Below are 23161 nucleotides of genomic sequence, written 5' to 3' on the forward strand. Positions count from 1 at the left end.
ACACACATTAGGACCAGTGCGTAGTGAACACACACACACACACAAACTGCAAACCCCTGAAAAGCACTATGACCACAAAATAAAATTAATTCAAACCATATGTATCTAATGTTAGCATCAGTATACTTGTTTTTATCATAGCCTGTAATGATTAATAAAATATTATCTCTATAAAACATCTCTATTGGACGCATTGTTTATGAAAATGTACATACATCTATTTACGTCTACTAACTATCATTGCTTGCATTTACAACATCACATGCCTGCACTTTGAACGTGATTTTTCTCCAGTGAGGGGAAGGAGGGGGCGAGATGTGCGAGGATGTGTAACGCTACAGTACAGTACTATTATTGCATTCACTGGCTATTAGATGTGAGCAGACAGAGTCAATAAACGTATTATAGAAAACAGCAACCATAAGCTTGTCATATTTTCCTAACAAGCAATCATATTTTTAAAAATAGTTCCAAAAAACACAACCCACAACCCGGTTTTTTTATTTATTTTTTTTAATGCAAATTCACACAATGCGACGGCAATTTAGCGATATCCCTGCAGTTGTGGTCTTGAACAGTCCTGAAATAAAATCCAGAGTCCTTTTAGTCTGAGACCAAGACAAGACCAAGACTTACAAAAAATGGTCTTAAGACAACAACACTATATCTGGGAGTGAATTACAGTGGAAAGCATGCCATTTACAGTTGCCAGCACTGTAAACAGCACTGTATGACTAACAGAATATTTGCATATAGATGTCTTCAGGCCAAGACTCTTATCACAAATGTAAAGTTTGGTGCAGATCGGACACTGTATGCCTTACTTCCTCTTTCATGGCGAAACATCAAACTTTGCCAGGCCACCACGGACACGCCATTCAACGAAAACTCAAGATCTCTGGAATTTAACATCGCTAAGGCCTTAAGATTAGACTGTCCAAATATGTTGATCTGGTTAAATCCCTATGAGGAGTTAATCACAGTGTAAAACATCTAATTTCCTGTTGCCAGTAGGTGGTGCTATGACTGTTACTGAATATTGCCATGTAGATGTCTTCAGGCCAGGACTCTTATCAAACATGTGAAGTTTGGGGCAGATTGGACATTGTATGCCCGAGTTACAACAACTTCCTGTTTCATGGCGCAACATTAAACTTTGTCAGGCCGCCATGGACACGCCCTTCAGTGAAAACTCTAGATCTTCGCAATTTAACGTTGCAAAGGCCTTTAGATTAGACTGACCAAAAGGATTGGGCTGTTACATGTGCCTACCAAATTTCATACTTGTACATGAAGCATAGCGCGAAGGGCGCTTAATTAAAATTTTGTAGGTGGCGCTATCAAGCCATTTTGCCACACCTAATTCAGAAACCCATATCAGACGTACATTTTCACCGCTTCTGACACGTGTGCAAAGTTTCATGAGTTTTCGAGCATTTTTAGGACCTCAAAAATGCGATTCATTTCAGAGAAGATGAGTAATTGACTGAGCAATTACAATAAGGTCCTCACACCATCGGTGCTCGGACCCTAATAAAACATATAAACCGTTAAAAATAATGAATAAGCTGTGTACACAGAGTGTTACTCAGTAGTTACATTTTTAGAGCCATTAAAGGTACAATTTGTGATATTTTTTTCCGCTAGAGGTCGCTAGAAGCCTATTCAAAACAAAGGCGTAGTTTGATGACGTCAAGTTTTAGAGCGGAAACTTGGGACATGTGGTCTCCATCTCAACGGACGGTGCAAAAGAATAGGGATTGGAGTCTGGAAGAACTCATGTTCATGGATGCGATTATTAACTTTACTGTAGTATGAAGCAGAGCAGGACCGAGTGTTGCGGGACCTGAACGAGGAGCTGGAGCGATTGATCAACACACGCCTCACGAGCAGCGGGACTTTTATTATGACACAGTCGCCGGCGCCGCTTCCGCTTTTCCGGTCATGAGTTTACGGGAGCTGTACTTGTCGACAGAACCAGCGGCAGATGGTAAACAGTAATTTTGTTCCATAAATAAGTAACACAATCCACATTAAAACGTGCAAGAAGTAAATAAGGAACTGCTTGAAGCAAGCTAGTGGTTTACTGGACGCTAGACACTACTTCCGCATTTGTCCACGGCACTGTTGTCATGTGGTTTCCACGTCAGTAAAGGCGGTAACAACGGTAACTGACGTCATTGACAGGCGACTGCACTGCTCCGTGTCACTGTTTAGAATGGGAATTTTCTCATGATTTACAAGTAGTTGAAAACATTAGAGATATTGTTTGTAATCAGCTGGACAAAATATATAACACTAGCCTAGTGGTTTTTGGATATTTTACTGCAAAAATTTTACATATTGTACCTTTAAACTTAAAATTTTGTTTAAAAACTTTTATATAAAAGTTTTGAACAGAAACAGTGAATGATTAGAAAAACAAAGAGAAACAGCACTTGTATAACAGGTATACAAAGTGTACTGTTAAATACAGTACTTGTTATAATTCACACAAAATTGTTTATTTTCATATACCTGATATAGATGCCTGATTGATATGAGCGTTTTCCTCTTTAATTGTGGTGATGTCATCATGAGCCAATATAATTTCCTGTTCTGTCCCCTCCTCTTCCTCTTGGCATTGTAATTGCATTGAAGAGGTGAGTTGTAATCTGACTCCAGATAATTAATCTTTATTGTAATTAATGCTTTAATGTCGTTATTTTCACTCCAATTTGTGTATAATGTTATTTTACTTATCTGTGTGGTTATTTTTGTCATTTTGCACTTTTTGATTTATATTTTTGTCTATATTTTGTCATGGTGATTGCATGGTAATCGATAATCGTACAAATTAGGGTTGTAACGGTACACGTATTCGTTCTGAACCATTTCAGTACAGGGCTTTCGGTTTGGTGCACGTGTGTACCGAAGCATTACATTGCAACATTGTAGCCTAACCACCAATAATCGCAATAAGCTCAGTGTTTTGTTACTTTCGATAAGAAACAAAGTGTCATCCTTCAAATTCTATCCACAAAATTTAAACAGAAAATGCAGTTTTGATGCTGTTTGATGCGTCACAGATCACTGTACGCAACGCAATCATCTCTTATTCTTTAATACTAGTTGCAGAATAAACATGAAAGAACATCTGAGGATATGTTGAAAGATACAGTACGACTTACTGAAATGGTCACATCTCTTGTAATCGCTCAATCAGTGATTCAACGGCAGAAAGACATCAATGAAATCTTGTAAACAATATGTCATGTAGCATTTACCTCAGAAAAGCCATTCAGTGTCCAAAGTTTGTTAGTTTGCTAGAAAAATGAACTCTTTCGCTTAATATATGCACTGTTTTAGCCTATATAATCATTATATTTTACTTAACCTTTTAGTGATGTCTTGATTAGGCTATTTAATGCATGTTTAAATAAATCTGTTGTGAAAAATCACAGCCACTGTGTAGAAATTATTATATTTCAACAACGAATTGGAGTAAAAACATTTAGAAGTTAATGGAAAAACTGCCTTAGGTGCAACTTACATGTTTGTATAGGCCTACAATTTGTTATTTGAGTATTGATTATTTTATCTAAAAATAAAAAGCAATTGAATATAGGATAATAGTTTGGGCTCAGTTGTTAACCTTTAATATTATAGTAGCATAATGTTCAAGTAAGGGCTCCCTATATAGTTTATAGCATTAGCAGAGATAATTTTTTTATCCTTAAACTTTTAGTTGTAATTTAATATATTTAAAGACAAAAATCTTTGGCATCACGAGCCACCGTTTACACTTGTCTTAACTAGACATTTAAAGGTGGGGTAGGGCTGGGGGATATATCGCATGTGATGGTCACGTGCATTTTGTCAGTAAAGCTGGTTCCCTGATTACCGCTAAATCAGCATCACCTGCTTTCAAATGGAGTGGCATTTAATAGACAGAGCCGTAGATCACTGACAAGCCATGCAATATCGCGTTCATATCGCAGATGAATCGCCTTCGATAATGAATGCGATATTGCGTGGCTTTTCAGTGATCTACGGCTCTGTCTATTAAATGCCGCTCCATTTGAAAGCAGGTGATGGCGATTTAGCGGTAATCAGGGAACCAGCTTTACTGACAAAATGTGCGTGACAATCACATGCGATATTTCCCCCAGCCCTAAGGTGGGGTAAGCGATATTTGAAAAACACTGTTTGGAAGTTCAGACGACACACCAGCAAACAACAACAAACGTGTAGCCAAACAGCAATAGGGGGCATATGACGGTCGAGCAAGAGGGAGATTTGAAGAAAGACTGCAGAAAGAGAGATGAGACACAATACAAAAGAGCTCAAAAGAATATCACTGGAATGAAGGTTTATGACTGGGCAAGATCTTTAGGACCCGTGTTAATATTAGAAAAGCTTTCCAGCACTGGAGAGAGCTAAGCGGGAAGGCCTAAAAACAGATGCGGAGGCTGCTTTGACACATGAGTAACACTGAATTTGAGTGTCATTGGTTGTCTGGAGCTGCTGTGCTGTTGGTGACTAACAACAAAGACTATAGAATAATACAAGACGTGTCCCTCGTATTGTTTTGAATGGGAAAAAGTGAAATGCACAATATGGCGGAATAAGTCCCGCCTTCAAAATAAGAGCCAATCGCCGACTGGTAAAGTCATCGCGTCACTGCAGCGGCCGTTAGAAGCACTGGTTTCTATAGAAACAGTCAGACGCGCGCCTCTGAAATGAGGCACAAGAGATGCGCATTTAGGTCTGCGCATGCGCATTAGCTTGATCCAGCCTAAAAAATACCGTTTTTTTGTCATGATTCGAGCGTTTGGAAAAAAAATTATGAGACAGTTTTCAGATTTCATTGGTGATTTCAAATCTGAAATTTAATCGAAAGCTTGGCAAACAGCTTTGGAGAATTTGATGTTTCCCCATTCAAAGATTTGTCTTAAAGGGACTTTGCTAACAACAAACTCTTGTTTGTATTTACTCTTGTGTACTGTACGTTCATTTTTTTTGCTTCCTTGTCTTCGTTCATCATCTGCGCTTTATTTTTCGTAAAGCAATATTTTGTAGCGCTTCAGCCGTGATACACAGCCATCCACTCTCACATTGCATGTGTAACAGAGGCCAGCTAGTAAGAGATGTGCAGAGCAGTGCTTCCCACACATAGACTTTACTTGGGCGGGCCGCCCAGGTATATTAACTGCCGCCAAAGTATATTTGGAGACACATTTTTGCTTTTAATATTTTTATCCTCTTTTACTTTTATATCCACCCAAGATAATGAAACCATTCACAATCGATTAACTAGTCGTTTTGTACCTGCTCGTTATGTGTGCGTCAGAATTGTTTACTCCCTCTAACATTCCCACGGGCGCTGCATTTTGCACGGTCACAACGAGACCGACTCGGTGCATGGTGGTTAGGATTGGAGGGTGAATTTTGGAGGCGGAGCAATGAAGAGAGGGGTGTGTTTGTTTGGGTTTTTTTTCAAACATCAACAATGTCCAACAGCATTTTTGAAATATCGCTTACCCCACCTTTAAATAATTTTTCTTTGCCCACCATTTTTATTTGTCACTGACCCACATAAAAAGGTCAGATTATCTCATTCTCTCTCAAACCTGCAGCTCAGCACGCAGCCTTTTGTTCTCCTCATCCAGCTTGGCTTCTTTCTTCTGCATGGAGGCGATCTCATTGTTCTTGCTGACCCTGAAGATCTCGTAGTCTTTCCTGAGGCGCTCATACTCTGCCGCATACTCCAGTTCCACCGATCCGGTGGATTTGAAGCTGGCACCGATGACACGAGGCCCGCGGCGGAAGGAGCTCCGCAGCAGACGTGCTTTTGGCTTCACCTCCACTGGTATCTCACATGCCTCTCCTCCCTCACCACCGTACGCATCCTCAATCACCTCACCGGGGCTCACCAGAGAGGATGCCGTACCCATAGCAACTGGTGAGACGCCTGTCAGCTAGATCACTCTTCCAGAATGTACTCTAATGGTTCTGTTGGAAAAAGGAATCAATCAGTGCTGCTGACACATTTAATCGTTAACTTTAAGTATGATTTCAAAATGTATATCAAAACAGTAGAGCAGCAGGGCTGACAGGTCTTGTTTTGCTTAATCTGAGGAGATATCATCTATCATATTACATCAAACATCTCTTTTGTGGTTAAGGCACTGCATTCATCAACTCTTTTTGATGTTATAGAAAGTCCATAGTTTATTCAGCAAGTTAACGTAATGGAAATATTTCCCATGCAAGTACAGTGGCACCAAAAATATTTGGACACCTAAATCACACTTAAACATAAGATTATAATAAAATGGAAACATTTATGAGACGTTGTGACGAAGTTATGCAATATCTTACGATGTAAATATCCCAAAAGGTTAGCACGCAGTTTACTACTTTTTCCTTACACTGTCAACAAAAGCAAACAAGTGCTAGACTTTTATTGACTGCATATTTTTATAACTGTATATTTAAAAGAAAAATAAAGCTTAAACATCACCTTAAAACTGCAGTCTTGAACCCTGCGGTCATCCTGGAGAAGACACGCAGGACGAATCGCAACAGAGTGAAGAAAAATACTCCACCCAACCGAGAGGATGAAGGAGATCCAGGGCGATGAACCTGGACAAACTGATATCGAGCTTAAGACCCGAAATATATGTCGACAAATAACGTGTTAATAAACTCTGCTGCCATATTAGGCAAAAGGTAAACAAATCATACAGATGCACACGTTTTAGCCCCACTGTCTTCCTGACAACCGCGTTACTAGGCACGCCTTCTTCTATGGGTCCACAGTGTGACCAAAAAGTTAACCTGAAGCGTTTTCGCTCTAAAAGTATGTACTCTTTTTGTGAAGAAAGAGCACATGATTTTGAGTGTGTATCAGAAGAGTTTTATTGCGGAACTTATACATACATACAAGATCAGGGAAATGAAGCATGGTTGTATCTCTTACAATGAACAATCATAATGACAATAAATGATTAAAAAAAAAAAAAAATCTCCCATAGAAAGCAACATAGCTAATTACCATCATTCAAGGTCCAGAAATGTAGTAAAAACATATTTAAAATAGTCAACGTGACTGCAGTGGTTAAAACTTAATGTTATGAAGTGATGAGAATACTTTTTGTGAGCAAAATAAAGACTTTATTCAATAATATCTTCTCTCCCTGTCTTTCAGCTACGCTGTTTATGTCGTTCCACAGCTGTAAGACCTTTGTTCATCTTCGGAACACAAATTAAGATTTTTAATGAAATCCGAGAGGTTTTTTTATCCCATAGAAAGCAACGTAATTAATTAAATTACGTCCAGCGCTTCCAGGTTCTACGTCAAAAACATCTACCTAAAAATCATATACCTTCTACTAAAAAAAACTCTCAGATTTCATTAAAAATCTTAATTTGTGTTCCGAAGATGAACAAAGGTCTTACAGGTGTGTAACGACATGAGGGTGAGTAATTAATGAAATTAAATTTTTGGGTGAATATTGTTTTTTTGCTTTTTTTTTGGACTTTGTTTATCTTGTAAATTTGCATATTATTATTTTATTCTTTTTATTATGTGTCTTGTCTTGTCGCTGTCACTCTGTTGCACTGTGGAGCTTCTGTCACTAAAACAAATTCCTAGTATGTGTAAACAACATACCTGGCAATAAAGCTCTTTCTTCTGCTTCTAACACTTTAAATCATATCTTTGAATAATTTGTCATAATGCATCTAAAAGTTTGCACTTTTTTGTTATTTATAAATGTGAAATTCACAGTACTTATAAAGGAGTAGGCAAAATGTACCCGGATGAGGTCACATGAGGTCATGGGAGAGAATTTGTGAATGGCAGTGAAGCAACTTAACTGCTGCTGTAGGTCACATGATAATGACAACATGGCAAATGTAGTACTTCCAGATTCCATTCATACTGCACACACTCATACTATATAGAACGTACTGTTTTAATTATTTACTCAAAATAAGTACCTAGTCAGGAGAGTATGCAATTTCAGATGCAGCCAAGCTTTTAAACATACTATCATGTCTTAAAATTGCGTCTTTAACGCACTGTTGCATATAGTTACCATAAACTGGCTTGTCAATCATCTTGTGACAAATAAACAAAGTTGATCTGCCAGTCATGGATCTTTCATGCTGAGAAATAAACAGCTCTTTATAAGTTCACATTGTTGTTGCAGATAAAATATAACATGGATAACATTAAATATTTTTATCATGTTACATTTATAATACATCTTACTTATTTACTTAAGTCAGACTTGCTTGTTAAAGAGTTGGATTCTCATGCTAAACATGTCCAAAGTTTCAAAAAAACAAGTTGGATGCGTAATGGAGTATTTCTGTGCCAAAAATAGTCTTCAGATTTCTCACAAACTTTTTTTTGAGTACGGCCCTTTATTACGCAATAAAGGGCGGAATTTCTTGAGGAGCGTGCGCGCACATTAACCAGAGCGAGAGAGCAAGAGCACGCCCATCAACAAGCTTCGTTCAGGTTGCGGAAGTCGTCGGCAGCCCTGCACGGGACTTGCTCGAGAAAGATTTGTCACTTTGTTTTTAGACCACGAAATCAACAATGTCACCAAAGAAGTGTGTTTTTGGTTGTGAGGGAAAGATAACCTTGCTTCCCAAAGAACCCAGCGTTAAGGGAACAGTGGCAAAAGCTCAATATATTTATCCGAAAAAGGTTCTGTCACTATCCTACAGCTTAATATGCACAATTCAGGTAGGCTATGTTTAATTTTATGACTTTGTGACCTGCATTTTAAACAACCAAACAAAAACATTAATGTTATCAGTGTACGTTTTAATGATAGGAATAACCTCTTTTTTGTTTGTGGTTTACAAATATGGACCCACTACTATGTACTTACATCAAAAAATAAGTACAATGTACTTATTGGGTTCATATTGAATTGCAAAACACTTTTGCTGCAATTGAGGTGGGATACGGGCAAGGTTAGGGACAGGTTTGGTGGTATGGGTAGGTTTAAGGGTAGGGGTAAGGTGTAAGGGATGGGTCAACAGTGTAATTATAAATGTAATTACAGAAATTAATTACAGATGCAATTACATGCAGGTGTTTTTAAAATAAGTACAATGTAAAAACATGTATGTACACAATACTGTAAGTGCATTGTATCAAATGATCAATTTAAATGTATACAGATAAGTCCACAATATAAAGTGAGACCACAAATATTTTGTGACAATGTTTTATTAAAGCGTAACACATTGGCAGTGCTGTACCAACTCTTCATGGTGCCATATAAGCCATTTTAACCAATCAGATGAAAGTAACACTTCATACTGAGCTGTAATTTTTTAAACAAACCCATAAAAAAGCCATCTTTTACTTTCCTGCTATTCTTTTCCAAATTGGAAATGAAATTGTCAAAATGTACATGGAACAATCAACCATGTAATGCAATTAAAATAAAAATTTTAAAATTCAAATGAAATAATACTAATAATAATGACCTCAAAGAAAACAATGGTTGCAACAATGGTGTTTGCAAAGACATTAGAATATGAGATTTTGAAAATATTTTATTCAGATCTGAACATCTAAAAGTAGCTAGGCCGATACAAAAATGATATATGATACTTTAAATATTGATACATGAAAAAAGGTAAATAAAAAAAGATAACCATGACATTGTCATATGTATGTCATATGAGATATTGTCATCTTGTATTCTGCAAATGGTAGTTTCTCACTTGATGACTCATACTGCACATCGTGATTGAGTTTCTAAATGAATGTGGTCGTGATCATCAATTGTTAGCCATACTTTTTCCACTTCTAGTATTTTAACTTTAAACATTTGTTTTACAGATACCGAGCTTCATTATGCCTGGTAGTTAACAGCTGACAAGATATCATGGGCTTTCTCATCTGATCAAGCGGTGGATTGCTCCTCCTTGGCGTTTCTACCACAGAACTGCAGCAGGGTCGCTTGGTAATTTCTAGCCAGAAAGAAGTACATGACAGGATCCAGCACGCCACTCATGCATGTTAAAGCTGAGGTGATTCGATTTCCCAAATGCAGCGTTTGTCTTTCGGATTCTGACCTCGACATGTCATCAAGCTGTATGATAAAGACAAATCGGTGGATATGATAGGGCACAAATGCAATCAAGAAGTTAAGCACTGTAAGTACGATCATTCTCATTGCCTTGCGCTGAGCAGGCATTCTTTCTTGAAAAGTCATTTGTTTGATTTTGAAAAAAATGAGAATGTAAGAAACACTCAGGGTGACCAGAGGTATTATGAATGCAACAGCAGTGGACACCACAGCGCCGGTGGGATTAGAGGACTTCTCTATGTACAGCTGTTTGCACACTGTGACATTCTGCCATTGAGTCACTTGTTTTTTGGAGAACAGGACTGGCATCATGGAAATGGTCACCATGACCCACAGGATCGCACAGACCACTTTGGCATACTTGGCCTTTCTCAGTTTCGGAGCTCTGTATGGTAAGACGCAAGCCACCAGACGGTCTACGCTGATGCAGGTTATAAAGTACACACTGCAGTAGAGATTGACAAAGAACAGAAAACCCACCACACGACAAGCCCCTTCACCAAGAGGCCAGTGACCGTCTGACATGTGGTAGATCACTCGCATGGGGAGCACCAAGACGTAAGACATGTCCGCTATAGCCAGGTGCTTCAGAAACACTTTGGAAGGGGAGTTGTTGGTGTTGTGGTAGAACACCCAAAGTGCCAAGGCATTGCTCGGGACTGAGAGGATGAAGATGACAATGTAGAAGGCTGAGAACAGGATGTTCTCCATGTGAGAGCTGAGGTAAATCCCCTCCACAGATTGATTCGACATCTTGCAGGTCTAAACTTTGAGACTGATCTGCTGTTTGGAGAACAGCAATAGTCAGAAAAAGTATCAGACAGACAGGTTTTAGCAATATAATTTTCTCAAGAATTGCAGAAAGTGATGCAATGTGTGTAATTTGTTTTTAAAACATCTCTAAGAACATTTCATTGAAACATTTCATATTTCTTTTAAATTATCTATTTATATGATATATAACTTGTCTATGATAATATGCATCATTATTATTTAAAACAGCATAAATAGCAAGAGAGAACAATATTTCAAGGCATTTTTTAGTATACATACATATTGGAAATAACACTAAACTTCAAGTCAAACCAATATTCACTAGGGTAAATCCTAAAATCAATACAAAAAATAAAAGTAAAATAAATAAATAAATGTCACCAATGATGTACTTACAAGAAGGTTTGGAGACTTCCCCAGCAGACAGCACATAATGATTAACGCCTCGTTTGGCTGTTAACCAACGCAGCTGACTGTTGTCTGTGCTCATATCTGTTTCCTCATTTTGTCATAGGCTTTGACTTCACGTTGGAGGCGTCACACAAAAATGACACGCACAGACACGTGAACTCATCTGATGCAGCATCAGCCCTTCTACAAAATCCCCATTAACACACATCACCCTCTACTGGTCTCTTTACCTGCTGTATGTGATGATTACAACTTCATAACTTGCACTTCATAAAACAAACCTGGCATATATAGTTCAAATTTACAGTAAAGTTAAATTTATTTGTGTGTAAATACACTCAGACTATGGCTTATTAGGTTATAAAAGATTTTGTAAGAAAGCTGGTTATTTATGAAATACTTACCAAAAGTTTGGACAAGAGTATGTACGCTACTACTAAACATTTTAGTATAGCAGTAAAGTAATTGGAACTATAAATTAGCACAAGAGCCTTTCCACCGAATGGGTAACATTCCTGTCCCCAGGACATTGTATGTATAAATATGCATGAAAATTAACTCTAAAATACATTTTATTATTAAGCAAAATGTCCTGAACATGACTCTAATTGCAAATTTTAAATATATAATTTAAAACATTATTTTTCTTACAACTTTTTTCTTTCCTTTCCTTTCTCTCCCTCTCTCTCTGTCTCTCTCTCTCTCCTTCTTTCTCTTTCTACCTCCTTCGCTGTGAGCTACTAGCATATAGAAATCTCACTCACACACATGCGCACACGGCCATGTACACTGTCACGATTCCTGTGAGTTTCTGGACTTCAATTCCCATAATCCTCCCTGCCAGTCACATGCACACATTCCACACCAATCATCAATTGCCACATACAGCTGAAGCACATTATCTGGACTATTTAAGACTCACTCACACACCACCTCATGGCAAAATCTTGTTTCACCTGGTGTATGATTCCAAGCGTTATTATCCTGTTTGCCTGTCTGTTACCCGTGTACGATTCTCCGCCGCCTGCCTTTGGACTGTTTATTGTATCCTGACATGTGAATGATATCTGCCTGTCCTGACCATTCCCTGCAACCTGATTGCGATTCTGCCTGTCCTTGCTGTTCCTATTTGTTCCTGTTTTGACCTTGCCTGTACGACAACGCTCACTTTTAATAAAGCACTGCAATTGTATTCCGGCCTGAGTCCCGTTCCGTTACAGAAGACTTCACCCACACAAAGATCCAGCAGCTTTCCTGAAGTACAATGGCCCAGTAGGATCAATGCAAAACTGTTGTTATGGCTGAAGCAGGGACCAAGATCGTTGGAGGATTATATTAAGGATTATTTGGACATTGCGTATTATTCAGATTTGCCTGACTCTGCACTGATAGACTTTTTCTGTGATTACCGTTAACCAACCTCTCCAGAACAAACTAAGACATGAGGGACCGCATTCAACACTTAGTAGCTTTATGGATTATGCTTTGTTGTCTGTTGGCTCTCTATTTACTGTGGGTGTCGCGGAGAAATGCGACACCTCGCTGAATCACGTAATGGCCTCCGCGCCAAAGGACACTCACAAGATGGCGGCCACATTACAACAACCCCAAGTCTCCGCTAATCTTCCAGAGCCACGTTTCGTCTCTGCTATTCTTCCAGAACCCCGTCACGTCTCCGTTGATCTTCCAGAGCCAAGACACGTCTCTGCTGATCTTCCAGAACCCCGCTACATCTCCACTAACCTTCTAGAGTCACGTCACGTCTCTGAACCTGTCCGAGAGCAGAGAGGGTTGCTGTCCAGTGTCGACGATCCACCGTTAACTTCAGTATGAGCAGCTGGCATTCCGAAATCCCCGCCAGCCGCTTCGCACTCAGGTTCGTAGTTGTTCTGTTCATATGTTATGTTTAAAGAATAAACCTATTGCTGATGTTCATTCCTGCATCCTCTCTTGCTTGCAACTACCCATAACAGAAGGACAGACCGTAAGGACACAGCAGCACGATGGTGATTTTTCCTTCACCCGATCTCTCTCGTGCTCCCCAAGACCTGCATTCAGGGGGAGGACCGTCTGTGGAGGCTTAGGCAGTACGGTCGTCCGCTGGAGAGGTATGTGGAGGACTTTCCTGAGCTTTCTTGCTTGGTGGGCTGGCCAGATGCAACTCTTAATGCGTGTTTTCTGAAGGGCCTGGACGAGGATACTATTCATTATATTGAACCTGCCTGCCTAGTCGAGTCTATTAATCTGATTCTCTTTTTCTGATTTTGAAATTGAAGAGGTTCAAGAGAATATGTATCCTCCTCGTCCATCCCCCTCAGAAACACACGCGGCCTGGTCAGTTCACCTCCCGCCGTATTCCTTCACCTATTCCTCCAGTGTGTCTTCCCATCTTGTCCTGCCTGTCCCTAAGCCTACACAGAAGATGGCCACCAAACCTAAACCGCCAAAGAAAATGGCCGCCACCAAGCCTGAGCCTACCCTCAAGGTGGCCACCACCGCATCGGAGTCACGCCATGAAACGGCCGCCGCCACGAGGGAGCCTTCACCAGAGGAAGACCAGTGGCTTATCGACTTCTGGTAAGAACCAGTTTCTCCAATCACTGGCTCCACTCCAGCACCCGTGTCATCTCCAGACTCCGCTCCTGTCGCCTAGAGCCCCTGGACTGCCCTGGAGACCTCCGTACCAGTCCGCTCCTTCACCTGTCAGTAGGTCTTCCATCTACGGCGCCGGGAGGGGGAGGTAATGTCACAGTTCCCCCTACTCCTGGACTCAATCTCCCATGATCCTCCCTGGTCCACACCTGCACTCACTTCCTCAACACTCTCCTGATCACGGATTCCCTGCACCTGATCTTCAGCACTCCCTTTTATATGGACTCTCATGCCTGCACTCCTTTGTCTGTCCTTGATGTTGTTTAAAGGCGTAGTTGTTGTTTTTCATATGTTATGTTTGAAGAATAAACCTATTGCTGCTGATGTTCATTCCTTCATCCTCTCTTGTTGACAACTACCCATAACAATATGCTGATGAGGTGATTTACAGATCAGTCACTTCTCTGTGCTGAGCCTGTCTGGTGCCCCCTTGAGCAACTTTTGGGAGAGATGACATTAGCAGGACACAAGCCCCTTGACCCCCAACAATTGGTTGTTAGGGTGTTAATATAAATGACTTGTAGGGTGTTTAACGGTGTTATTTACAAAACAATTTTCATCTACACATTAATCTACACATCCGAGGTCTTTCAGAGACGTGACTTCAGGATCAGTGGGTCTCTTGAGAATATTTAACTGGGCTTAAAAACCCAAAATGAATCCAAATCCCCTACTTGGCATGCCCACATCAGACTCTGTACTTGATATCTTTGCTGTTAAATATGTTTTAAAACCTCGCATGTAATCTAAAAATGTAAGCCTCATAGATCTATATGATTTACTTTTCTTATTTCTAGTTTCAATTCCTAGTAACTATAAAGTAAAAAGATAAAAACATTTGTCCACATTGTGTTTTAACAAATGGGGATTACCTTACTCCAACCGTTCCTCACACAATGAAACCATTAAGGGTGGCCAAAGGTTCATGACAATGGTTGCAAACACATTACTATGTAAGATAGTTTTACCAAAAATCAAATACTCTAATACATTTTTTAAAAAGAGAATCTTGTTTTAAAGTATGAATAAAAAGTTAAAAGCAGACATATATTCATACCTGTTTGTTCTGACACAATGTTTTTAAGAAAAATGTTTTTGTGTGTTTTTTTTTTTTTTTAAATACAACTAAACCAGATAACACATTCTTTTACTTTTGACAATATTTTACGTTGTGTTGTGGTGAATAGGACTTATTTAAAAGTTTTGGATATGTTACAATCATGCGATTCAAAGATCCAGATGAAGATTCATATTAAACAAAGAAAAATGTAATTTTCACTTGTGAACATGTATACACATTTTATATTTTATACAATATTTGCTCACACCATTTTTGAAGGTTTTGTAATGCTTTAGATCAGAATCCAGATTTTAGCTACCAACACATGACATTAAAAAGATGTACCAGTGTACAAGTGTGTCTCAACTGTTTATAACAATTTTATCAGATTATTATTTTTTACTCAAATAAATAGATATTAAATATATAGCTTACTGACATTGCTTTTTCCCCTAGAGATAAAAGCCAAACATGTTCTTTGTAGAAAATATGTGAGCCAAAAACTAAATGAGAATATTTTATACAGTTATATTTTTAGAAATGCAAAGGGCCCATTACAAAGAAAATAAATTGATAGTTTTTGTAGTGCAATCATCCATCTCTTCGATGTGGGATTGCATGAAACGTCAACGCGAAAATGAAGTCTGGTTGTTTGTGCTTGAAAGGATTACAACTGAGACATATCTAACCATTGCGTTAAAAACTATGATTTCATTCATTTTGAGGAGGGTAAAACAAAGTTACACACTGTAGTAAAGCTAAAGATACATCTCAAACATCATCTTTGTACAAATTATGTGAGCACAATAAATTCTCAGATCTAAATTCAACAGGCCTAGTAACTAAGAAAGCACTGCAAAACATCATTTGATAAAAGTGTTATACTGCATACAGAAATCCACACTTGATCTATAGTGATAGGCATTTTACCCCCTTCACTAGTCTTAGTCACATTATAAAGACTATCAAGATTACTGGTAGCATTTTATTTATCGGTCTGTATATGATTTTAGCTGAATACTCATCCCTGGTTGCTGTCAGTTTAAAGGTGCCCTAGAATGCTTTTTCACAAGATGTTATATAAGATGTAATAAGCCTAAGGTGCTCCCTGAATGTGTCTGTGAAGTTTCAGCTCAAAATACCCCATAGATTTTTATTTTTTTTATTCATGTTTAAAACTGCCTATTTTGGGGCATCATTATAAATGCGCCAATTCAGCCTGCTTCCCCTTTAAATTCTCGCGCTCCCCGCCACTGAGCTCGCGACTGCCTTAAAGGATTAGTTCACTTTCAAATTAAAATTTCCTGATAATTTACTCACTCCCATGTCATCCAAGATGTTCATGACTTTCTTTCTTCAGTTGAAAAGAAATGAAGGTTTTTGATAAAAACATTCCAGGATTATTCTCCACATAGTGGACTTCAATGGAGCCCAAACAGTTGAAGGTCAAAATCGGTGTCTGGACCGATCTTAATGGGATTGCTGGTAAAACATTTTACATGAACAAGTGGGATGGTGTGGCCCCAAACGTGCGGTACAAGGTGATAAAGCCTGGTGATAACGTATCCATATTAACCCTTATGGAACATGTCACTTCATGACCAAAACCTCATTAAGTTGATGAGGTTAACCCCATAAGGAATCCAAAATGGACTTTTTGTCTCAAAGCAGAAACGTTTCTGATGATGAGTGGGATCGCGATTGGCCCTTTCCAGGGGACGACCCCTTCGAATTCTGTAGAACTACAAAGAGTGTATATTTTGAGTGGAGCAATGTACCTGCATTACCGTCTTTTTAACAATAGACGAGCTGTTTAATTCGAGCTGAATTCATTTTAAGCATTGCTAAATGTTCAGTCAGTCATGGTGATGTGCCTTAATCTGTATTAAATGGTAACTTGATATAGCAAAACTTGAATTGTACAATGATATTGTAATGTATTGAGCCCTTGCTTCTGTTTTGTGTTACTTGACATTATCCGTGTTCCTTGCTATATGTGTAATTGTCTTTGTTTAATAAACTGAATCCAATTAACATTGCCTCTAAGAATCTGTATGTTACAGACATAATGGTTTATTCCAATTATAGAAAAAGTAAAGTAAGTTTAAAGTAGTTTAAAGTATGTATATTTTTGAAAAAAACATTAAAATAAGGCCTTATTGATGTGTAGTGTTATATACAATATGTGCATTGCATTTAAAATTTTACTTGAGACACTTTAGTATGACGATGTCAATAAAAGTCTTTAATTTAGTATTACTTTAGTATTACTAGTCATTTCATATCTTAATATCTTAATCTTAACTTAACTCTTTAGTAAAAGTTAAATGTCTGCACAAAAAGAAATTCCATCCTATTTCGACATGTTATGGCACTTTATTATGATCTGTTTTTTTCATAATGTTAAACCCTCTACAGCACAGCGTTGCCCTGAGGCAACAGAAAGTTTTCTTAAGCCCTATGTTTAGTAAACTTTTTTTTAAATGATTACAACCAATTAGAAAGGTTCAGAAAGTGCCAAAGAACAGTCCAGTAAGGTGTGGGAGTCACTATCAAGCACCATTTAAAGGTGAGACACCCTGTTTTGACACATGGTCACAGGAGCACATGGTGCAAGAATATGTGTGCATATATGAAGGTGTAGAGAAGACTTTTGTCAGGTTTAATTAAGTTTTTTTTTATTTTGCATGTTCAGAAATTCAGTTTTTCTTTTCGTTGCCTCAGGGCAACATTGTGCGATAAGGATACTTTTTGAGGATGTTTTGGACAATACCTCACATTGCCAATAATGTGTTATAAGAAGGGAAGATGCAGGGTTCCTGGGTATGCAGGAACACCCGAAGTGATGTGAACAAATTGTGACATACACCTCTATTTCACAGCAGTTCATGTCATTTTAAATAAAATTACTAAAGCAAATAATCTTGCCTTCTTCTTACACCATGTGCTACTGTGACCATGTGTCAAAACAGGACGTCCCACCTTTAAATGGTGCTTGATAGTGACTCCCACACCTTACTAGTCTGTTCTTTGGCACTTTCTTGACCTTTCGAATTGGTTATATTCATTTAAAGAAAAATTTACTAAACACAGGGCTTAAGAAAACTTTCTGTTGCCTGAGGGCAACGATGTGCAGTAGAGGGTTAAATCAACATTGGAGACCTGCCTGCCCACTGCCACCACAGCCAGTACTACTGGCCCAAACCAACCACTGGCCTACCATGGTGTCTCAAAAAGGCAGGTGCAAGTCTCATTAAACTCTTACGCTGCCTCAGAAGTCTGTCCGAAATCAATTTCGTGAGGTACTTTCATGCACAAATGCTGCCGTACAAGTCATTCTCTTATAAGACAGCAAGGCAGCAAGACAGCTACCAAGGTTTTCGGACGCAGCCATCATTTTACTTGATTCAATTCCTCCGTCCTCGCGTCTTTTCCTTGTTTCCTTCCCTCGAGTCCAGAAGGGGTGGAGCTAAGACGCGAGGAAAGGGGAAAGGAAACGAGGATGCACAAATAAGAATTGAGATGCACCCCTGGATGCCCGAGAGGCATTTCAAAGATGGCCGCCGAGTGAAATGACTTGTCTTAAACATAGACTTAAAGGGACTTTGCTATAGCTAACCTATGTCATTCCATTATTGCACAGTGTTGCAACTAATTTCATCAAAACTTTTTTGAGTGGTGAATATGTCATCATAACTTACCTGGGGCACGTTCAAGCTCAAACCGGTGCGCAACGTTTTGCTACGTTTTCCGGATTGAACGACATGTTTCCTGGAAATGGTCTGCAACGGTGTGCAACGGGTTTGAGATACGTTTTCTCTTGTTTTGGTGGGTGTGTCAGTAATGTCAGCCCAATCAGGGGCAAGATGTATATAAACCGCGCGGTATTAAAGAGACAGCTCGCACAATGGGTATTAATGTAACATAAAAATACGATACTTATATATTTAGCTATTTTATTGTGATGTGACACTTTAATAATCTTTTATATAATCAGAGGAGAATAGTTGGTAAATATTACAATATCATATAAATAGCACAACAACACTGATCAGGTATTGATAAGCCTAATACAAACAATAAAAAAATATAGATCAACACAGTCACGGAGGTAAGAAGTGGATTATCCTTCACCTGAAATGTTTGTCTTTTCATCATGAAGTGCAAGTCAAATGTTGTATAACAATAATAGAAGTTTCCACAAATCCCTTCACTCGATTGGGATGTTCTCTTTTATTCTGGATGGTAAGGGCAGTGACTGTAACATTGAGCGTATTTTGTAGTATTAAACATGTATTTATACCGACTTCATCAGGCTCCGAAAATTATTCAAAAAGAACAAAGAATGGCCTTCTCAGCTGCCATAGTTGCAACTCTTGCGTCATCAGAAGAGGGTGTTCAACGCGCCACCGTTTCCGTTTTAAAAACGTTTTGCAACGTTTTGTCGGGGCTGAACGCAGCCCTGGTTTGAGATACATTTTCTCTGGTTTGGTGGGTGTGTCAGAAATGTCAGCCCAATCAGGGGCAAGATGTATATAAACCACGCGGTATAGAGGGTATGCACGTGACGTCACTGTCGACCGTTACGACTGCGGTCACGCCCACTGAGTGGCGCATTTAGGTTTGCGCATGCGCATTACCTTGATCCAGCCTAAAAAATACAAAATTTTGTCATGATTCGAGCGTTTGGATAAAACATTTATAAGACAGCTGTTGTCAGATTTCATTGGTGATTTCAAATATGAAATGTAATCGTGAGGTTGGCGAACAGTTTTGGAAAATTTGATGTTTCCCCATTTAAAGAGATAGGGCATGATGCCCAGGATGCCCGAGAGGCATTTCAAAGATGGCCGCCGAGTGAAATGACTTGTCTTAAAGGGACTTTGGTTAAATCCAGTCACGCAGTAGGTTCTTTTGCCACTCAGTCCAGCTGAGGGAGCGCGCTTTCGGCAGGAAAGTGACATCGATGCATACCCTCTATTAAGGAGACAGCTCGCACAACGGGTATTAGGCTAATGTAACATAAAAATACTATACTTATATATTTTGCTATTGTATTGTGAAGTGACACTTTGATAAACTTTTCTATACTCCTCTGATTATTATATAATGGTAAATATTACAATATCATAGCACAACAACCGTGATCAGCAATAATGATAAGCCTAATACTCACAATAAAAAATATAGATATAAAAATATAATATAATATAGATCATAACACAGTCTCGGAGGTAAGAAGTGGATTATCCTTCACCTGAAATGTTTGTCTTTTCATGCTGAAATGCGAGACAAATGTTGGATCACAATTATTAGAAGTTTCCACAAATCCCTTCACTCGATTGGGATGTTCTCTTTTATTCTGGACAGCAAGGGCAGTGACTGTAACATTGAGCGTATTTTGTAGTATTAAACAAGTATTTATAGCGATTTCATCAGGCTCCGAAAAGAACACAAAGGATGGCCTTCTCAGCTGCCATAGTTGCAACTCTTGCGTCATCGGAACAGGGTGTTCAACGCACAACCATTTCCGTCGGGGCTGAACGCAGCCCTGAGATGATGTTAACATTTTTTTTTTTTTTTTTGTGAACGTGACATGGGTGGGTCTTTGTTTGTTACTGACGTTTTAGTTTGCTTTCAGCAACTACCGACAAGAGACGGCAGTCTGTCAGAGATCGTACCACAGAAAAAAAATGCATGTTATGACTTAAAGGTGCTAAAGAGGATCTTTTCGTAGACTGAGAAACCAAAGACTGTTACTGAGTTTTTGAAATGAGCGCATGCGTAAGAACAACCCCCCTCCTTCACAGCTCATTTCAAGGGAACGCCTCCCAAAACTTGTGCACGAGTATTGGAACACAAGTGTTTCAACGGGCATTCGCTGTGTCGTGTTCGTGGATTCATTATGTCGGACTCACCGCAGGTAACTCATAATCTGCAGTTGTTTCTCCTGTCTCCTGACAAAAACATTGCATGCAGTGCCTGTGGAGTGTGGAAAGTTACTGGAGCGCTCGTCTCTCACAAGGAACGTCATGGCAGTGACACCATGTGGTAGAGGGTTAAAAATATAATTTGAAAAATTGTTTAATTTTAAAAGATGTAATTTAAACTTTTACATGTATGCTTTGAAAATAAAAGTTAATAAAAAAAAATTATGTTTCATCCACCCCAGTGACCACCGCTCTCCCCCTCTGTCTCTGTGACTAACATGCATTGTTGCAAGTCACTTGGAGAGACAATGAGATTTAAAGCAGAGTAAACCATTTCTTGTTAAGGACATCAACTAGTAAGGACCGCTTACTGAAAACTTTAAGATATTTTTATTTTCATTTAACTAAATCTATAATAATTGGCTTCACTACATTTAGTAACTGTTTGTTATCCTGCATAAAACATGGGAACCCCCAACATGACTTTGTTAAAATGAATATTCCTTTACTTTTAAAACACCCAAAATGTGGTCATATATTTTAAACTAAAAGCAATTGTAAACCCATTCATTAGGACATCACTGCAGGAGGAAATCTTTTTCCAGGTTTTTATTTAACTATAATATTTGTTTTCAGTAAATTTTGTAACTGTCATTACAGTGCGTTCCAAATTATTTTACAGGTGACATATCAGTAAGATTTCAGTACAATAAACATTCAGATTTTAGTTTTTCTAAGAAAATGTTTGTTTGTTTATTTATCCATGTCTTTTTAGATAAATGGTATCAATCTCAGACAAAATAATTTGCCAGGTCAATGGAAACCCTACTTAGAGGTTGTTCCACATTATTAAGCAAGTCACAGTTCTCATGCAATATGGGGAGGAAGAAAGATCTTTCTGAAGATGAAAAGCCTGAAATGGTGCAATTTTGTGCAAAAGGCATGAAAACAACTAATATTGTGTGAAAACTGAATGGAGATTATTAAATTATATCTCCCTTACAGTTGTCGCACTCCTCGATTCAGGGTCAGCCGGCAACTTCGTCTCCGGCGCCCTCTGCCGGCAGCTACGTCTCAAGACCTCTCCGTCTCTGACGATCTACCAGATCAACTCCATAACTGGCAAGCCTCTCAGCCGTAAGCATGTTCGCACAGTGGCAGGACCCCTCAAGCTTCAAGTCGGTCTACTCCATCAAGAAGAATTACATCTGCTGGTTCTGGAGGATTCCACCGCTGATGTGGTTCTAGGGCGCCCCTGGTTGGAGCAGCACAACCCGACCATCTCCTGGAAGACAGGCGAAATCCTGAAGTGGGGCGACACCTGTTTCTCTCGCTGTCTAACTGAACTTCCTGTGCCACCTTCTCCATCTTCTGATCTCTCCCTCTGTGCAACTTCCATCGAGAGTCCAGTTGAACAACGCTCCATCGACATCCCCAAGTGTTACGCCCCCTTCAGCGATGTCTTCTGCCCGCAGAGGGCTTCCAAGCTGCCTCCACACCGCCCATGGGACTGTGCCATCGACCACTGGTTCCCCGATTCCAGTGAAGCTGGAACTCCGCAGCGCGTACAACCTCATCCGGATACGTGAGGGGGAAGAGTGGAAGACCGCCTTCATCACCCCTACTGGCCACTACGAGTATCTTGTCATGCCGTATGGCCTGGTCAACGCCCCCTCCGTATTCCAGGACTTCATACACAAGGTGCTCCGAGAGTTTCTCAGCCGCTTTGTCCTAGTCTACATCGACAATATACTCATCTACTCCCGGAGCCAGGCTGAACATCGCTGACACGTTGCGAAGGTCCTCACCCGTCTTCGCCAGTTCCATCTATTCCTCAAAGCAGAAAATTGTTCATTCCATCAACCCACCGTCTCATTCCTCGGATACATCATTGACCACAGTGGCATCCGGATGGACGAGAGGAAGGTGGAATCCATCACCAACTGGCCAGAACCCACTACCATCAAAGAATTGCAATGCTTCCTTGGATTCTCAAACTTCTACCGTCGATTCATCAAAGACTACAGCTCCATCACCCATCCACTCACCAGCCTTCTCCGTAACAAGCCCAAGTCTCTGTCCTGGAACCCAGCAGCCACCAACGCATTCAGCCGCCTCAAGGAAGCCTTCACCACCGCTCCCTTACTCATTCATCCCGATCCAGAACAACCCTTCATCGTAGAGGTAGACGCCTCTACTACCGGAGTGGGAGCGGTGTTGTCGCAGCA

The 23161-nt window shown here is 39.5% G+C and overlaps 2 protein-coding genes across 4 annotated transcripts in view; both read right to left on the minus strand.

The window, feature by feature from the left end:
• The window catches only part of nphp3 (nephronophthisis 3), a 33516-nt gene extending 26747 nt beyond the window's left edge, over positions 1-6769 (minus strand). For both annotated transcript variants that reach the window (XM_067377361.1, XM_067377360.1), the window contains exons 1-2: positions 6506-6769; positions 5613-5994 (exon numbers count right to left, since the gene is read on the minus strand). In XM_067377361.1, the coding sequence (XP_067233462.1) occupies positions 5613-5936 (324 nt within the window). In that variant the 5' untranslated portion in view covers positions 5937-5994; positions 6506-6769. The remainder of the gene's footprint in view (positions 1-5612; positions 5995-6505) is intronic.
• A 2464-nt stretch (positions 6770-9233) lies between these two features.
• LOC137014134 (uracil nucleotide/cysteinyl leukotriene receptor-like) lies at positions 9234-11372 on the minus strand. 2 transcript variants are annotated; one of them, XM_067378292.1, is made up of 2 exons: positions 11277-11372; positions 9234-10889 (listed from the first exon to the last, which is right to left on the minus strand). In XM_067378292.1, exon 2 carries the CDS (start codon positions 10857-10859, stop codon positions 9921-9923), a length of 939 nt encoding a protein of 312 aa, XP_067234393.1. In that variant the 5' UTR covers positions 10860-10889; positions 11277-11372; the 3' UTR covers positions 9234-9920. The 2 variants fall into 2 exon arrangements, with proteins under 2 accessions (XP_067234393.1, XP_067234394.1); XM_067378293.1 differs by having other exon boundaries at positions 9234-10886; positions 11277-11331.
• Between the last annotated feature and the right edge of the window lie 11789 nt (positions 11373-23161).

The sequence above is a fragment of the Chanodichthys erythropterus genome, chromosome 23, assembly GCF_024489055.1.
Source record: "Chanodichthys erythropterus isolate Z2021 chromosome 23, ASM2448905v1, whole genome shotgun sequence".
Taxonomy (NCBI): domain Eukaryota; kingdom Metazoa; phylum Chordata; class Actinopteri; order Cypriniformes; family Xenocyprididae; genus Chanodichthys; species Chanodichthys erythropterus.